The 19,414-nt window shown below is 34.3% G+C and overlaps 1 protein-coding gene across 4 annotated transcripts in view; it reads right to left on the bottom strand.

Moving 5' to 3' along the window:
* LOC128553042 (paramyosin-like) overlaps positions 1-15,835 on the bottom strand; it is a 64,413-nt gene extending 48,578 nt beyond the window's left edge. For 3 of the 4 annotated variants that reach the window (XR_008369235.1, XM_053534150.1, XM_053534149.1), the window contains exons 1-2: positions 15,691-15,835; positions 5,737-6,535 (exon numbers count right to left, since the gene is read on the bottom strand). Coding sequence is in view for 3 of the 4 variants with exons in the window: in XM_053534150.1 (XP_053390125.1) it covers positions 5,737-6,355 (619 nt within the window). In the remaining variant the exon portion in view is untranslated. The remainder of the gene's footprint in view (positions 1-5,736; positions 6,536-15,690) is intronic. The other variant, XM_053534151.1, reaches the window with a different exon arrangement.
* Positions 15,836-19,414: the final 3,579 nt, after the last annotated feature.

The following is a 19,414-nucleotide window of genomic DNA, read 5'->3' as shown; positions in this document are numbered from 1 at the left end:
TTTCATATGTTAACCCATAAAGGAAAAAAATGAGACTAGGCAAACATATTTGTGCAACCTGCTGGCAGACAGATCATAAGGAGCTGAACCATCCAGAATGCTCTTCGTCCACATTCCTCTGCTTGACATGCGCACTCACTCAAACCTGTTGACAGCATAGTAGACACATTTCTCCCAAAATACTTGTCACGAGCCCTTGAGAAGGGAGCCTTTATTGTCAAGAACAATCCAGGTAGAATAACTAGTTTTTCAAACCATCATCATCGTTGTAAAATTTGTAAACAATTAAAGAATTCATTGGTCCATGGCACACTTGAAAAAAATGAAATACATAAAATAGTTAAACAATCAGGAAAATATAATTTTGAAAAAAGTAAAATTCCTGTTAACACCAAAATTGATACCGATTACATGAAACGCATGTTATATGATTACAAAGATAAATCAGTTTGTGACTTTCTTAAATATGGCTTCTCAATAGGTTATTTGGGTCCCAGTTCTCAACCTAACAAAAACAAAGTAAACAAGAGCTGTCTCCATAGGATGACACATGCCCCGATGGCACTTTGAATGAATAGTTATGGCCGATGTTAGAGTTTAGGACCTTTGACCTACGGACCTGGGTCTTGCGCGCGACACGTCGTCTTACTGTGGTACACATTCATGCCCAATAATTTTAAAATCCGTGCATGAATGACAAAGATATGGACCGGACACGCCCATCAATGCACTATCATGAAATATGACCTTTAACGTCTAAGTGTGACCTTGACCTTTGAGCTACCGACCTAAGTCTTGCGCGCAACACGTCGTCTTACTGTGGTACACATTCATGCCAAGTTATTTGAAAATCCATCCATGGATGACAAAGATATGGACCGGACACGAATGCACTATCATAAAAAATGACCTTTAACGTCTAAGTGTGACCTTGACCTTTGAGCTACGGACCTAGGTTTTGCGCGCGACATGTCGTCTTACCGTGGTACACATTCTTGCCAAGTTATTTGAAAATCCATCCATGGATGACAAAGATATGGACCGGACACGAATGCACTATCATGAAAAATGACCTTTAACGTTTAAGTGTGACCTTGACCTTTGAGCTACGGACCTGAGACTTGCGCGCGACACGTCGTCTTACTGTGGTACACATTCATGCCAAGTTATTTGAAAATCCATCCATCGATGACAAAGATATGGACCGGACACGAAAATTGCGGACAGACAGACCGACAGACGGTTCAAAAACTATATGCCTCCCTTCGGGGGCTTAAAAAATCATAAAGGAGCTACAGATTACCCAGAAGAAATGTTAAAGTATTTGGTTAAAGAAGCTTCCCATAAAGCCATCATAGGTCCTTTTAAAGAAAACCCATTTGAAGAAGATATTCATATTTCACCTCTCAACACTGTACCAAAGTCGGACCCTTCTCAGCGAAGAGTAAGTTTAGATCTTAGTTTCCCTAAGGATGGTTCAGCTGTTAATGATTATATAAGTAAAGATAGTTATTGGATCAAGATGTACAACTTATACTTCCCAAAATAGATGACTTCATTTCATTAATAAAAAATAAAGGTCAAGGGTGCCTTATGTGCAAGCTAGATTTAAAAGGGGCTTACAGACAAATTAGTATATGTCCGTCTAATTACAATTTGGTTGCCTTTTCGTGGAAGAATCATATATTTTGTGATACTGTCCTTTCAATGGGTTTGAGATCAGCAGCACATATATGTCAAAGGTTTACTAATGCCTTTTCTTATATGACGTTTAGATTGGGGTTTGCAGTTTTAAATTATCTGGGTGACTTTGGAGGTGCTGAGAGTAAATTTATCGCCCCAATGGCATTCTCTGTTTTAAGGCACATATTTTTAAATATTGGTATAGAAGAAGCTTTGGATAAAGCTTGTACGCCATCTACCATCATGGTTTTTTAGGTATTTTGTTTAACAGTGAAGATATGATTATGCAGGTTACCCAAGAAAAAATACTTGAAGTTAAAACCTTAATAAAAGGTTGGTTACACAAGAAAAGTTCTACATTAAAAGAAGTACATTAAAAGAGATACAGAAGCTATTAGGCAAGTTGAATTTTGTAGGGGCCTGTGTATTGCCAATTAAGGTTTTTATTAATAGAATTTTGATCTGGCTTAGAGAATGTTATCAGTTAGAAGGTACATGTGCATGTTTCTCAATTCCGCGCGAAGTAAAGAAAGGTTTAGTTTGGTGGGATAAATTTCTTCCCCTATATAATAGTATCTCCTTAATTGATTATGGAGAGTGATCAGATGCTGATGAAGTTTTTTCTTCTGGTAGTTGTCTTTCTGGTTGTGTTGGAGTGTTTGGATCTCATTTCCTTCATAGTGAGTTTCCAAAATTTGTGTTGGATTTGGGAATACATATCAGTGGATTAGAATTGTTAGCAGTAATAGTGTGTTTACAATTGTGGGGTTCGCATTTGAAAGGTAAAAAAGTGGTCATTTTTTGTGATAATATGGAACTTGCAGAGCCAAATGTCAGTTTTTACAAAGGTGGTTACGGGAAATTTGTTGTTTAGCTTCTATAAACGAATTTCAATTGAGAGCTTATCATATTGAAGGTAAAAAAAATCGTTTATCAGATTGTTTTTCCAGATGGCATTTAGATCAGTAATTTCAAGATGAATTCCACAAACTAGCAGAGCATTCAGGGTCTTGGAATGAAATAGAGGTGAATGAAGAAAATTTTAGATTTTCTCATGATATGTAACATAGGAGCTTTTCATTTTGTTTTCTCAGTTACAGACATTGAGAAAGGATTTGAAAGTGACTACAACGTCAGCCTTTGCTCAAGGTACTAATAAGAATTTTAGAATTCAGTGGGAGAACTTTTTAATGTTTTGCTTGTTTTTTTAATCTTACGTTCTTGCCGGCATCAACTGTCACCTTACAAATGTATGCATAGTTTTTAAGTAGAGCTTTTAAATCAGTTGACAGCATACGCAATTATATTGCTGGAGTTAAGACTATACATTTCATATTAGGAATGGAGTTTTCACATGTTAACACTTATTTACTCAATTTATCATTAAATGGGGATTGAATAGACTAAAGCAACATAATGTTAAACGTGCCAAACCAGTCACACTTACAATTTTGACTGACATTTATGGTATTTTAAATTTCAGTGAACCATCTGATACAGTATATTGGTGTTTGTTTTTATTTGCATTTTTCTTGGTTGCTAGGAAGTCTAATTTAGTACCTACATCAAAACAAGACTTAATAAGTGGACATTTTTTTACATAAAGATAGCATTGAAGTTTTTGATAATCATTTACTAGTACATTTCAACTGGTCAAAAACAATTCAGTTTGGAGAAAGGAAGGTTATTTCTCCTTTACTGAAGTTACCTCAGTGTTGTGTCCAGTCGCAGTTTACACCAAACTGAAACATTAAAACTTGGAAAATAAGTGGGGAGCTGTTTTTTCATTACCAGGTGGTAAATGAATCACTTATAGTTTTTTCGGACAGAAGTTGAGGGAATGCATAACCAAAATTAATTTAGATTCTTCTCAGTTTTCCACTCACTCTTTCCGTAGGGGATTTGCGACTTTAGTTTTTCAACGTAATGTTTTACCAGAACATATTCAGTTAATAGGGGATTGGAAATCTGATGCCTATAAATGTTATTTGAAATTATCTTTGGAAGAAAAATTGTCAATACTCAAGAATAGTTTTCCATTTAATTTCAGTGTCTGTTTTGAAATTCTTAGGGTGACCCCTGCCTTTTTTTACAGGTCTACAAGTCACAATCATTTCTGATTCCATAGCCAAGCATGTGACAGGAATTCGACACGCTAGTGTTAAGGCCTTTCCAGGGATAGGGATTACTCGCCTCACTGCAAGAATTAATAATGATTTATCTTTGATTTCTACACCTTTCACCATAGTACATGTTGGCACAAATGACATTTTAACTTTTTCAGAAGGTCGGATAATGAGTGCTTATAATGATTTGATTTCCACTTTCCGGAATAACTCCAACACTTATTTAGTACTTTCTAGTATTCTCCCCAGACCTTTAGATTATGAAACTACAAGTCAGAAAGTGAAAACAGTTAACACTCGGTTAAAGGCATTATAATTGTAGCAGTCGGATCTTGATTTTGCCACTCCCATCTACCCATATAATTTCTGTTCATCTATTTGCTTATTTGCTTCATTTTCATTGATTTGCTTCATTTTGTTACATTGTCATATTTAGTTGCTTCATTATTTCATTTTTTTGTCATGTTTATTCTTGTTTTTTTTTTTGGCTTTCTTTGCATCCATTTCTTTCATTTTCATTTTATTGCTTCATTTTCATTTAATTGCTTCATTTTCATTTAATTACTTCATTTTGTCACTTTGTAATGTTTAGTTGCTTCATTATGTCACCCTCATATTACATACAAAAATACTCCATTAAGTAGAGACATTAAACTCATTTGGGTTAGTGTTTATTTGAATATGGAATTATTCAGGACTTTCAGTGTGGCGTGTTAGATGCATCTGGTGCATCAAATATGAATTGACAGTTGAATGAGCTGTTTGTCGCCTTTACAGCTCTTTGTGTAATGTAAATTAATACTGCTATATTTGCTTGATAGTAGTACTTATTGTTAAATGTTTGATTTGTATTTGTACAATATAAATCGTGTCGTATATGTTAATTCATTAAATCATGATTATATATTTAAACCTGACTTCTGTTTTCGGCTTAATGAGAATAATTGGATGCCCAGTATTAACTGAAAAACAATACTTGAGAGAATTTTCAAATTGATGTTTCTCGTAATTTGATGAGCCCATATTTATACCTTGAGGATAAACATAAGTAATGATCGTCTTTTATGTAAGAAATTTGATCCTGCAGCAAGCATAACTGCAATTGTCTCTATTCGAATGAACAAATTTCAGTACCCTTTAAATCTTTAAAGCCTTGCTTTTATTACTTAATGTATCTTTTGGTAAGTTTTATTACCTGCATTTACGGTATTTATTTTGAAAAAAAAGACACATGATGTTTTGTTCCTTTTTACTTATTACGGATTTTTTGTCGAGTACTTATGCTTGGATAAAACCCCTGCACGTTTGTTTTGTAAAACGCCCATTTTTCTTGAATATTTTGGCCTAAATTAAGACAAAATAGCTTGTTGTAAAAGTTGAAGATTAAAACTATCAATACCATACACCTATAACTCTGTGTTATTATATGGCTATATTTAGGATATTCAGCGTTGTTTATATTTTATCAGCAAATAAGTCATCGTAAATTGTATCAACTGTTTTTACATATCTGCATTTCACAATGGCTGTTTTTCGGTAAATAGTAAATTCCCACTTTGTTTACAATCATTCAGTCAGTTAAAAACTAAAATGTTTCAGGCTTATATGCTCAATTTACAATGATGACTTTGATGTTTGAGGACCGGGCGCAATACTGTATATAGATAAGGAACAATATACAATAGTTTCGCGCCAAGCCTTCGTTTTGTTCAATTGTACAGGTCTTTCGATTATATAACCAAGTGCCCTCCATGATTATTTCAGATGCGAGCGGGTACAAGGGTAGAACTATTGCCCTTTAAAATACAGACGATGACTCATCCTGATGAACATTTATTTTACTCAAATGCTACCTGGGTCGGCCATTATCTGGAATAAATATTCAGTATCCGGTTTTTACGAATAAAATGTCAATTTACAATCTTACCTTCTTGTGTTTTCTTCTCAGATTCTGATATTCTGTCTTTTATTAATGGCATGACATTTTCTATTACAGCCTTTAATAATATATCTGTTTTTCCAATCTCATTTAGTTGTCCAACTAGTTCCTTTTGAAAGGGATCTTTAAATATAGTTGACTCAATCTGTTTCAATTCCTTTTGGTCTTCCGGTGTCACTGTTGTAGATAAATTTGTAAGAGCGCTAGAGACCTGGATCCAGGCTGACATAAAATCTTTAAGAGTAATTTCTGATTTTGCATTATGAGCCAAAATTTTATTTCTGTGATCTCTAATAACTTTTATTGCTGCTATCTCTTGACTATCGAACAATCCTTTAAACACATTAAGTAAAACAAATGTTAGTAATGAAATATCCCACTGTTCAATATCTGCATTCTGAGAGCTTCCTGGAAACAACAGATCAAATTGCTTCCTATTCTTCTTTAACTTGTCGTCCAAGGAGTCACGATTTTGCAATAAAAGATCATCTAATGATTTTCCAGATTCTGAAGTGAGTTTATAAATCAACGTCCTAAGTAAAAACGTCCCGCCGTTCATTAACAACAAGAACAGTTTAATGAAATTGACAGTTTCCTCATAATTCATTTTCGTATCTAATAATTGTTCAAAATGGCGGTTTAATCCATACGAATGAAATAATAATTGCGTAAAACCAAATCAATATTCATTTCTATTTAGTTTACTTCAAATATCGATCAGCAGGACAATTATGTTTTGTATCTGTAATAGCTCCGATATTTTCAAACTCAACAAGACTTGAATAACCTGCAAGACATTTTAAATAGATACACACAAACGAAACTTTATCTTTTGAGTCGAACAAAATATAAATTAACTTCATAACTAGAAGTAAAATCAATAAGTAAACCAAAAACAGAAAATACCCACGCAAAGATGCAATTTCAATAACAAACGCATGTGTCCGTTGAGACCCATGTTTTACGCGATATCACGCTGAATTATTTAAATGTTTGTATTTTTGTTAAAATTGAAAACAATTTTTGTATTTCTTTTACATCTCCTTTGATCTCTATCGTGAAACTTTAAGACAAATTGAACAAAATCTACCGTTTTAAATTATTTGATGCCAAGTCATAATACGATGTAACACAAGATTTTAGATCATGTATGCTTGTCATACTTAGTTCATGTTATTGTGTAATTTTTTGCATACAAAATGTTTTGGTATAATCTATAAGATGACCCTATGGAAGCTCAGAACTCATCCAAACAAAATATAACAGAAGGCTGTAAATGACAGGTTATGAAGTGTGCATTTACCCATAACGCCTCCTAGCACAGGCTTAAGCTGAAATTTGTTATTCCTAATGCCTGTTTTCCAAACACTACGAGATGGTCTTGTTAACACATAAACACACTAATCAGTGATAATATTTACTTCATACAAAATAGATAATATTTCAACACTCTAATTTTTCAGCACTTGCAGTAAACAGCAACATCTTACTGAACAAAATAACATGGTCAGTAGTTAATGAGAAATAATAGAAAAGTCGAGTACATTTCAAGTGAAACAAACAAGACGTGACATTAATATTTGTCTATTTTCTTAAAATCAACATTAGAATTGATTAGAATTAAGAATTGCCCTTTCTACGAGATTGCGGGTAGGTGTTACGAGATTGCGGGTAGGTGTTGACATTACTTACAAAAAATAAAAAAGATATATGTGCAAGTACAAAGTATTCTAAAATTCGACACCAAATTTAAATATATTTAATAAAAGCTGGTCTTTTTTTTTTATTGATAAATGCCAACAAAGCATGCTGCTTGATGAAGATTCTCAACAAAACTTGTTGCCATTATATCATAAAACCAGTTTTAAATGTCATATGGCAGTCGTTAAAATGGTACCCGTTGTTTGTAGTAGAGTCAGCATTCATATAAAAGACAATGAAAACAGAAATATTTCATCAAAGCTAAGAGGTAAATTTTACTACGACCTACGACCTTTTTAAATCAAACTTCGTTTTGAATTTGTTTTATATCCCAAATCAAATTTCGCAACCTATAGGGGTTATCTTATTATCTATGACTTTTCAGTGCTTTGTTAAAATTTAAAACATAATGTTTGATACTTTCAATTTTTCAGTATGAAATCATTATTTTATAATTTTCAAAGTCATGAAACGCCAAAGAATATACAGTTTCAATTATTGGAATTCTTTCCAAAATATAAAATATCAATAATATAGAAGTATATAAACACATTCACCCGTGAACATTACATTTTAAGCTTTTTAAAACACTAAATGTGCAATTTGCAAATTAATATTTTCAGATTATTTTAAAAAGGACCTGTAAACTTAAAGACCACTGAATTTGAAAACACCAAGTATGGTCCATTTAAATTAATCTTATTATATTGAAGAAAAACAGCTTCATCCCAAAGGCTTGCTAACTGGGGGTGGACGTGTTTTGCATTTGCGAGATTGGCGAGGTTGGCGAGAAAAATGTTGTTTGCAGTTCAAAATGGCGTTTATGTGTGTGTACAAATCAATAAACATCCCGTTAAGTGTTCGTTTTTACATTTTCATGCACGGCTACGATTTTTTCGTCACTAAAAGCTGGCACTGTACCTTCAATAACTTTTTCACAAACAACGATCGATAAACATGTAAGACCAAAAGCCAAGTGAAGATAAATTATATAGCCACAGACTCGGCGTTATCGTTTGAAAATTTGTATTTAATAAACGCACTTACTACTGCAAAATGTGTCCTCTGTCAGGTCAAAAAGTAAACAAATAACGCCATTTTGAACTGCAAACAGCATTTTTCTCGCCTAAAAAGCAGCAAAATGCAAAACACGTCCACCCCCATGGCTAAACACTACTTTTGTACTTTGCAATAGTATGTCGCTGGAATATATAGGTTGAACATTTCGAAAACTAAATTATATATGACATTATCTAACGGGAACTTCAACAGTAGTTCATAGTAATGCAACAAAAAGGCACACGTAATCAACAGATTACTAGAATGCAACTACAAAACCGTTAATAAATATGAAATTCTGTCCATCACCTTTGAATGTGTATACACGACAGTACGATGATGAAAATGGAAAATAATATTTTTTTCATCATCGTATTATTATCGTATTATTGTGTTTTTGTTATCGTAGTATCAAGTTGTTATTAGTTTGGTATTGCGTTTCGTGATTTCTCGTTTTCATCATCGTGCTATCAAGAGTCGCGTTTCCGACTAACACATTCAAAGGCGATGGCCCTTACGGAATGCCGTAAATTAATCCTATAGAAAATTGAAAAAAGTATTATGGGGGCAAGGTATTGTAAATTTGAAATATCCAAAACGATGCCTTGATTCCTTTGCGTACGGAATCCACGACGTTCAATGAGGCACTAACCGGATTCTTTAATTACGGTACAAATTCATTTGAGACTTTATTCACATAGATAATTTGTAGTTTGGCCAGAACCATAAACAGAACATTACAGTCTACGATGGACACCGTCACATAAGTTTAAGTAAAAATTGAAATATCTCTAAATCCATAAATGATATTCATTATCCAATGTACTGCTGCTCACTAGATACAATGTAAAGATAAATTAATAGATACCATTGGAAAGAAAATTTGATAAGCTAGAAAGTGAGATCTTCGAATTGGCGCTGACAAACGGGAACGCCCATGATAACTTTATGAGCATAATGCTCATATAATAATTGAGATAATTTGAGAAATGTGAACTTCTTGTAAGTAACAGAATTTAGCCACACGGAAAACAATATCCAGTAAACCATATCTCACCATTAGGCAACCCAGAGGTACAAATCATTAACAAACTTCTCGAATACAAGACGAGTCCGATAATGAATTCTGAGACAGGACTGGACCAGATTACACACCTAGTAAAATATGTCCCGCATTATTTTCAAATGATTTAACAAGGAAGTATGTATAATTTGATAGCATGAAAATTGTACGTACAATTAGCTCATCCATAGAAATTCTCAAACATGTCAACATAGAAATAATCAAATGAATATCAATGCCTATAAAATACACCAACATTCTGAAAACGTACCCGAGCCAAATACGCTATATTAAATGTAATATTGATCATCAACTAAAACGTAAAAAGTGTCTTTTGAAAGAACAAGGAATAAGTAAGATAAGGCCACATTTGATTTCGCTTTAATAAAAGTAAGGTCAATCTGATTTGTATAAAGCTCGAGAATCAAAGGCCGTAAATGGATGATTGAATGTTCTTGTTAATGATAGAAATTCGGCCTTATGGAAAACAGATTATAATGAGGCTTCATAATTATAAACAGAACATTAGGTTATAGAAAGGATCCTGTTTCATTAATGTAAAAAAAGACTGATTTCTGGCAATCAATACATTGATTTGTAAAAATCTTAATAGAAAACTGTCGTTCTCAGATGTGATGCTACTTATCAGTTTAAAAGTGCATTTTACTGTCACAGATATATCATTGGAAAGAGCATAGTTTAAGCTTATAATCATATAGATAATTTGATGACTGTGATCCTGTGTGTAAGTAATGGAAGTTAGCTCTTACTAAGGGGTATTTAGAATTTGGAAGCATGAAAATTAGATGGGGGCATCACTGAATTTGCACTAGGTATATTAAAAATGCTAGGCCTTAAAGAAAACATATCTTGATACAGCATTATGCAGAAACAGGCCGCACACAGGTAACACGCTTGACTGTCAATACAGAGGTCCGGGATTCGAATCCCGGTCTAGACACTGGAAATTTCTGAGATGCTCTTGAGTGTCTCCCACCTAACTAAGAGACCTGTACTGGTTCTTCCAAGGAAAGACGGCTTCGCATGTATCGATTGCGATGAATGGTTCAAGCTTATTGGAACAACTCTCAAGTACCCTTCCTGGAAAATCCTTTCTGATGTCACGCATGGTCGTGACCCCAGTCGGACACACTCTTTTACTATGCAATGTTTTTTTTTCTTTGTAACGCTTACTGTCTAGAATATCTATATGGATTAGATATCTGATATTAGTAGCATCATCTTCAAATAAGTACGTACAATGTACGGAGGGAATAGAATTTTATCTTGCAGCTTGCTTGACCGTGCCATTAAAACTTAGGCTCTTGGTGCTCTATCTTCAGGCAAGTTATTGAGTTATTCAGTGTAATTATACTATACTATAGACGGAGACTATTTAAATATTTTACATAATATGATCTGGCATGCATTGTGTCACTAATGTTAAAGCCTTGCTCAGCGAATACTTACTATTTTACACTGTCTTGTCTAACTTGTTGAAAGTAGGGTAAGTCCAAGGTTGGAATGTTCGAAACCCTAAGTTTCCTTTATACAGGGTACCGACAGTTCCAAGACGGTGGGCCCTTATTTTCATTTTTTAGTCTGTCTTGTATTTTGTGATACGAATTTTGTTTGTTGGCGTTTCCGTCCTCTCTCCCCTTTCTACCCCAACCCTCTTTTACTTGCGCTCCCTCTCCTTTTACTATGAGAGCGTTATCGTGCCAACCATATATTTTGGCCGCCGGCCGTTCCTGGACGGCGCCCCACTATGTTGTTTTTTCTGCGTGTTGGCCGTTTTGAGTGTTTCCATTTCTGTGTGTGCTTGTGTGGGTTTGTTAACGCTGCCAGCTGAGTAATTTCGTATGAATACACACCAACGTACCGGGGATACACCACGAACCGCGGAATTCCCAAATTCAATATAACAACAACACGTTAATCCTGATCTTGAAATTAGTCATCACTCGAAATTTGAGCCTATTTTGAGCAATAGAAATTTATTCCCCGGTAGGTAGGTTTTAATCATACACGTAACTCACACACAGTTAGAATTTTACCTGAGTGTGTATCCTTCGCCATTTACTACAATTTCCCGGTTAACCTGTATGCAACTCGTAGTACATACCCACCAAGGTTTAAATCATTATCACTGATCTACGTTTTTGACATTTTAAGATTATTGGTGAAATAAAAATGTTTATCATTAATTGATTACCAATTTGAGATCTTCTCACATTCACAAGACGATGTTATATATCTATATTTCCAGATAACTTGTCCGGCTTATCGTTTCACCATTTCGCTTTTATTGCTATTTTAATAAAATGATTTGATGATAGAAATACTAAATTGAGAATATTATAATATTCAGGAGCATCACTCAAAATATACAGTTTATATTTGGTCTATCAATATACAGATCAGCTCACGCGGAAAACCCACTTTCCGTTTTTCCTCGAAGGAAAAATCTTGCACAGCGAGGAATTCCTCCGAGTACTGCCTAATTCTGACTCGGAGTACCGACTGTTATAGTTTTATTATTTTAGCGGAATTTCGTCTAGTCACTCCGAGAAATTACTTGACGGAACTCCGAGTCGAAATTATATGCTAACATTATAATGATTCCCGGTATTTTAAGGTCACTTTGCGCGACTACGAGTCTGTAACAAACAATTTCGAGTGCCGCGAGATGACTTGACGAAACTTCGAGGCAGTATTTCCTTGCTTGAGGGATTTTTTATATAATTAGCTTGTTCTTTTTATTGTATGAAATTTGTGTAAATTTTGATATTTTAAATAGTTTCTGACCATGCGAATTAGTTTAAGAAGGAAGTATATTTATGCATAATTGACTAAATTACTCATACAAAATTAAACAAACTTTCAAATCACCGCCGTTACGGGAAAGTGATTTGTTAAACTTTGAAATTTAAATAATTTCTTACTGTGCGAGTTGAATTTAGAAAAAAAAGTCGTGCAATATTTTATGCACTGAATTAAGAATATTTTTAACTAGATGAACTTTAAAATAACAACCGCTAATAGTTAATTGTTAAGTATTATATTGAAATACATGCGAATACGATTTAGAAGTAAATTTAGTAAATTAATGTAGAACGGACTAAATTATTATTCATATATGATTAAACAATCTTCCAAATGACCGCCTTTAAAGAAAACTGCTTTGTTAAATTTTGATATAGAAATAGTACACTTTAAAAATACACCCGCTAGAAAAAATGTTAAGTTTTAAGAATTATATAAAACTAAACAAACTTTCAAATAACAGCCGTTAAAGAATACTTATTTGTTAAATATTATATTGAAATAGTTTCTGACAGTGCAAATTGAATTTTGAAATAAATTGATGTTAAATAGACTAAATTAGAAACTATATAAAACTAGATAAACGTTAAGATAATGGATGTTAAAGAAAAGTGACCTTAATAAATTAACAAAAAATTATAGGAGAAATTATTATTTTGCATTATAAAAATGGTCTTTCTTTTATCTGTTTGGAAGGAATTTTAAATAGGATAAAAAAAACTATTGCCGTATGCACACAAAATGTGATAAAATATCATAAGTGAAGGTAAGTGAAGTAAGATAAAAATACTTCAGTGTTAATTTTTATTTATAAATACTGTTATTTCGCGTATCACTATGTAAAATATAATCACCCAACTCCGATTTATCTGAAATCTGTCATCGAAGTTACTCGAAGACCCATTTAAATTTGTAAAGGTTATTGTTTATAAGTCTCGGAGTCACTCGAAGGAATTCTGTCAAGTGACTCGGAATCAAAAGAAACCAATACAGGTGTGTATTTCGCTAATTGGATTTCATCTCGAGTCACTTCGAGGATTTCCTTCGAGTGGCTTCGCATAAATCCTCGGAATCAGATAGCGAAATTCCTTGACGGAAAATGGCTGACTCGAAGAAACTTCGAGTCGGAGCCTTGGTACTCGTTTTGGCCTTCCTCTGAGGATCGAGTAGAATGGGTTTTCCGCGTGAGCTGATCTGTATACAGTTTACAAACTTTCAACTTCACGCTTCTTATATATTATATGCATTTACGGAAATATCTGTCAGTATTAGATCTATAAAGAAGATCTTAAAGCTTTTCACAACAGTCAGTGTCATATGTTAATAGATGACACCACTACATTACAATTATGTTATGAAATGCAATGTATGTAACAGTCTGCGTTTAATACTGTTAAGCGTGCATAAACAAAGGAATTTCATTTAAGAAACCCAAAAATAATTGAAAGTAACATCACCCCTAACACTACCAGTTTCAGTGTTACATGAAAGAGCATGAAACGTCCATGACGTGCTTAGTTATAATTTTGGTCTCCCAAAATTACTGTGCTGCATATGAAAAACGGCTGCAATTACTAGTCACCTACTGTGATGTTTATATTATGATCAGTTGTCTACTTGTAATGCAATTATCTACGTTTGGTGAAGTGTAGTAAATACTACAAAGCCGAGATAGTTTTATTACTGTAAGTATTTTGTTAAAATTTCTAGACAACATAAATCATGGCATTAGTACATTATCTGATTGATTTTATCTATTACACATCAAAGAAAATGTCTCAAGGATCTGACACAGTACGTTGTTAAAAACTGTTTAATCACGTTGAAATTCTAAAGCCTAGATCATAGCTAACTCGTGAGTACCTCTCATGCACTTATCTTAACACGGGAATTTCATGCTCTTTATCCGCGGTGTTTTGTTCAGGTAACAAAGCATAGGCTATAGAGTGTGTTGTACATGTCTGAAATAATTGTAGTTTACGACGGTTCTGATAACATGATAATGCTGCGGCTGCACGGGTTTAGTATCATTTGTCAAAATATTGAAAACTTGAGACATCAACTAAACACATGGGAATCACAGCAAGACAATGAACTTAATGAAATTAGATGTTCACATAACAGGTAGATACATCATGTAGGAAAATTGTTCCCGGAATCTGCAACCTGAAGTACCCTATTTTAAACATATTAGAAAGTGTAGAGCGTCCGCTTCGAGTGCGGGAGGCCGTGGGTTCGATCCCTGACCGCGTCATACCAAAGACGTAAAAATTATACTGTTATCTTCCTCGCTCGGCGCTCAGCATTTAGAGGATAGTACTAGGACTGGTCAGCCCGGTGCCAGTATAATGTGACTGGGTGGGGTATCATGTCCCGTGTCTACGGCGTGATATTCCAGTGAGGCAGCACTATACATTTGGGCATTGTGCTCACAACTACAAGTAAACACAGTCGTTTATATGACTGAACATTGTTGAAAAAGACGTTAAACCCGAACACACACACTTTAGAAACAATAACAGTAATCTACAGATGAGTTCCCAATGTGTCAGAAAATACAATATGTAATGCATTGTATGAATTCCGATATCTTCATAACTTGTCGTACAGGTACAAATCGTTAATTGAAACTTGAAAACAGAGAAATTTTATTGCCGTTGTTGTGAAGGATTTTATTAAATATAAAGCTTTCAAATACATAACGACAATATTCGTTGTTAAACTGACCAACACAAATTAAGACATTTTCCTATTCGGTGACACACTAACGCAGTATTTATTACGGGTGCAAGTACATTTATTTTTAGTTCTGACAGTGGCATACAAATGCTTTTCTGGTATTAATGGCATTGAGGGAAACACAAATATATCATAATCATGAAAATACTTACGATATAAAAGTTTTGATTAAAACAACAATACCACATGAATTTAAAATACATATGACTGATTTCTTTTTTAAAGTTACTCTTCCTTGATCAGAATGATTTTTACATATCTTTTTGCTTGACTAATTTGTTTGACCTTAAATACCACATACCTCAATCTCCTCCCCTCAATAAAAACTGTTACAAATCATTGCGCAAATTTTGCATCTATTTCGGACTCCTACTTACGAGGTCATGTTAAAAAAAATATATATATAAGATCTCGATTTTTCAGTTGTTCAATTTAAAAAAATGTTTCACTTTTCAATGTTATTTTTAAGCTAGTTCAGCGAGTGATAAAACATTCGGTTTCCTATGCAAATCTAAAACTATGGGATATGGTCAAAATAAATGTTTTATTTTTACCTTATGCAGATTTTAGTACTCCTAATCCTGCAGCTTAGTAAATATTACACAATTGTCATTCATATAATAATTTCTATTGTAGTTTAATTTCACCCTAAGTGTTCACTGTGCTCAAAAGTAGATGATACCATACTGGTTATGTCAAAATAAGTTTTACCACTATTGCAAAAAGTGGATGACAGATAAACATAATTTGATATCCTTTCATGATCCTCTCAACATTCAGACACGCCAATGAAGAAATTTTAGTAATCTTCAAAAGATTTATCAGATAAAATGGCGATCAAAATATGTTTACTGTGTAAAAAATTCAATGTATCATATCAGATACATTTGTATCATAATCGAAACATTATATGCTAAATGCAAAAGAAAAATTTACAATACAATGAAAACATTGCCTTTAAATGTAAACAGCGAAATGAATGCCGCAAAGTAAGTATTTTGCGTTTCCGTTTGCTTGGATCACATTACTACGTTATATGCACATCATTGCATTTGTAAAAACAAAATGGGGAAAGAAAGCTGTTGACAGCTGCTTTCTAATGATATTAAGATACAGAAACTCCTTGCACGTATATGCTTACCATTCCTTCAAAGTTGTATGGGCATTTTATACTAATAAAAAGTTATGATACTAGAATAGATGCTTAATTAATACCTGTGGTGACCGCTACGGCAGGATGTAATGTATAAAAGCCAAGAATTACTTATTAAGTTGTTTTATGAATAACAAATATACTTAAGTAAAATAAATATTTAAGTTGATAATCAATTTCTTATACTTATACTTAAGATGTTTTATGAATACGGCCCCAGGTCAAATATAAAAAGGCATTTTTGCTCTTAAGTAATTGCAATATTTCAAAGTATGTAGATAAATAAGAGCCATGCAGCGAATACATTTCACTTGATAACATACGGTTAAGATCGCTGACTTCAAATCACTTGCCCCTCGTCGATGTGAGTTCGAGCCTCACTCGGGGCGTTGAATTCTTCATATGAGGAAGCCATCCAGCTGGCTTACGGAAGGTCGGTTGTTCTACCCAGGTGCCCGCTTTTGATGAAATAATGTACGGAGGGGCACCTGGGGTCTTTCTCCACCATCAAAGCTGGAAAGTCGCCATATGATCTAAAATTGTGTCGGTGCGACGTTAAACCCAACAAAAAAAAAGAATTGATTACAAAAGTCAGGTAGGCATAAAGGAACTAGTCGGACACAACCGTAGACGTAGAGGACGTATATCCTTTAAACATTATTGTTGTTTGAGTATTTTTATATAGGAACAAATTATTTCTTCTGATGATCTTTTATGTTTTAACCCCGTCGAATAAAGCCCCGAGGGAAATAATTATTTCCTATACTTAAAACATGAGTGATACATATATATTAATCTAATGCATCTACATGCCTTTACTTAACAACAACAAAGTACTCTTTAGCGCAAATTCTTTCAAAATATAATCTGGATTTTTTTTTCGACTAATGTCGTTAAGTGTAGAGGCATAATCTATTCATACTTCAATCTTACAAACTCACATTGCACATGAAAACGTTATAAGCTAAGGTATATACCTTTAAATTCAAGGTCGTTCGGTTAAGGATTAATATTATATTGTGTCATTCTGAAAGGTGAGTTAAATTTACGAATTAGTTTATTTAATCCATATATAAACTTGTGATTATATTGTTATTGTTTGCGATTCTTTATGGTTTATTTTTCACCACAGAACAAATTTTTATCGGTTTGAAGTTAACAGCAATTATCAATTTATTGTTAAATATAGCGTTTGGAAGCACTATCGACAAAGCTATTATTAACACAGCTATTATGTGTATTGAAACTGTTCTTTTGTTTACGGCTATATTGAATAGTCCCGTTTATTTTAAATCGATAAACGGGATCTCTTGCAGTTGTTTGCATTTAGATAAAAAAAAAAAAATAAAAACACCTGACAAAACAGCATTACATTAAAATGTATGGCAATACTGTTAGAATTTTTATAATATTGTCTTTGTCATAGGATGTCATCAAGGTCACTGGTTTAACTTGTCTTCAGTTTCTCTGAGCATTTATTATATGCAGGATCCAACTAAGTGCGTTATATGCGATTAATATGAAAAACAATTAATACGAAGGGTATGAAAAACAAGAGTACCGGAATTTCAAAATACACGTCCGTCTTAGCAAATTTTTGCAACAATTTTTTTTCAAATGGAATTACAATTCTGTGGTTGTGTAGTAATTTTGTGATTCTTCTGTTTTTCTAAGTCCCCCCAAAAAAGGTAGCGATAACTTAAAGTACACCTAAAATTTTAAAGTAATTTTTATGTTGTACCACATAAGAATAGTTTTGATTTTCCCTACGGTGGTCAGTAATATTTATCTTATTTATTTATTTTAGTTTTAACGCCGTTTTTTTTCAACAGTATTTCAGTTATGTAACGGCGGGCAGATACCCTAACCAGCGCTCCTCGGTTCTGTGCTACTAGACACCTGCTCTCCGCTAGTAACTATCCATCAGGAGGACAAATTATTTCATACACAATGTCTTTTATCAAATCGTCACGGAGAACATACGCCGCGTCCCGGGGATCGAACTAGCAATTCCGCGATCTGTAGAGCGGCGCTCATCCTACTGAGTTAATACCCTGGATATAAGAACGCTTCGAGCTCCGTACGAGTAGGTTTTTAATCGAATTTTGGCAAGGTCGTACGGCGTCCGCATCGTTGATTCGTACGACCGTCGCGCGGCTTTTTTGAACTCGTAAAGGACTCGGGAACTCGGTGAAAATGAGCCCCCCAAGTTCTTTACTAGCTCGTAAAGATTTTTGATGTCGGGAGCAGCTCGAAAGATACCAATTCTTGAACCGCACAGGCCTCGGAGGAGCTCATACGGGCATCGCACGGATTTGGAAAAATGCGAGGCTTACTGATGACGACTATCGTAGGGGACTCGCACAATCAATGTACGATGTCCGTACGATATTAAGGACACCGTACGGAGAACTTGCGCTGTCCGCATGAGGCTCGCAGGGTGTTACGACCAGCTGAGTGGCTACAAACGGACATTTTTCAGACGTCGACAAATTAGTTTAATCTTGTCGCAGGGACAGCGTACGAGCACCATACAAGTCAACGGACATCGCACGAGGTACGGCCGGGCTCCTTGCGAGTTCCTCATGACTTATCTGCGATGTCCGTACGGATATCATTCGATCGTAAATGCAGATTTTTCAGACGTCGCCGCACTGATTTATTCTTGTAGCAAAGACACCGTGCGGACACCGCACGAGTGACGTACGAGCAAATAGGATGTATCAGGGTCTCAAAACTATTTAAAGTAACAGTGAAGAGAAGTAATTCTAAACTAGGGACCTGGTTCTTGGCAAGTTACATCAAAATCCTTCAATGCATGAAGAAGAAATGCTCCAAACAAATAGTCTGCCTATATATCCAAAAAAGAGGCCTAGAACTTGCCTTTGATGGCATTTTTTGTTAATGCCCGACAGCCATATTCATTGTTAACTTTATAAAATTTGGAAACTTTTCTGGGGGGCTGTCGCCTTCTAAGGGTCATAATAAGGTCACAGCACAAGGTCAAAGGTCAGTAAGTGCATTTTTGTTATAAACTTCAGATTTTCGCCATTTTTGCTACATTCTACTACTAACTTGTAATTTTTTGGTGATAATTATGAATCTGAGAAGTAAAATAAATTACT

This window comes from Mercenaria mercenaria, unplaced genomic scaffold, assembly GCF_021730395.1.
Source record: "Mercenaria mercenaria strain notata unplaced genomic scaffold, MADL_Memer_1 contig_3417, whole genome shotgun sequence".
In the NCBI taxonomy this organism is placed as follows: domain Eukaryota; kingdom Metazoa; phylum Mollusca; class Bivalvia; order Venerida; family Veneridae; genus Mercenaria; species Mercenaria mercenaria.
The sequence above is the reverse complement of the archived record's forward strand: the minus strand, read 5'-3'. Positions and strand labels throughout refer to the sequence as shown.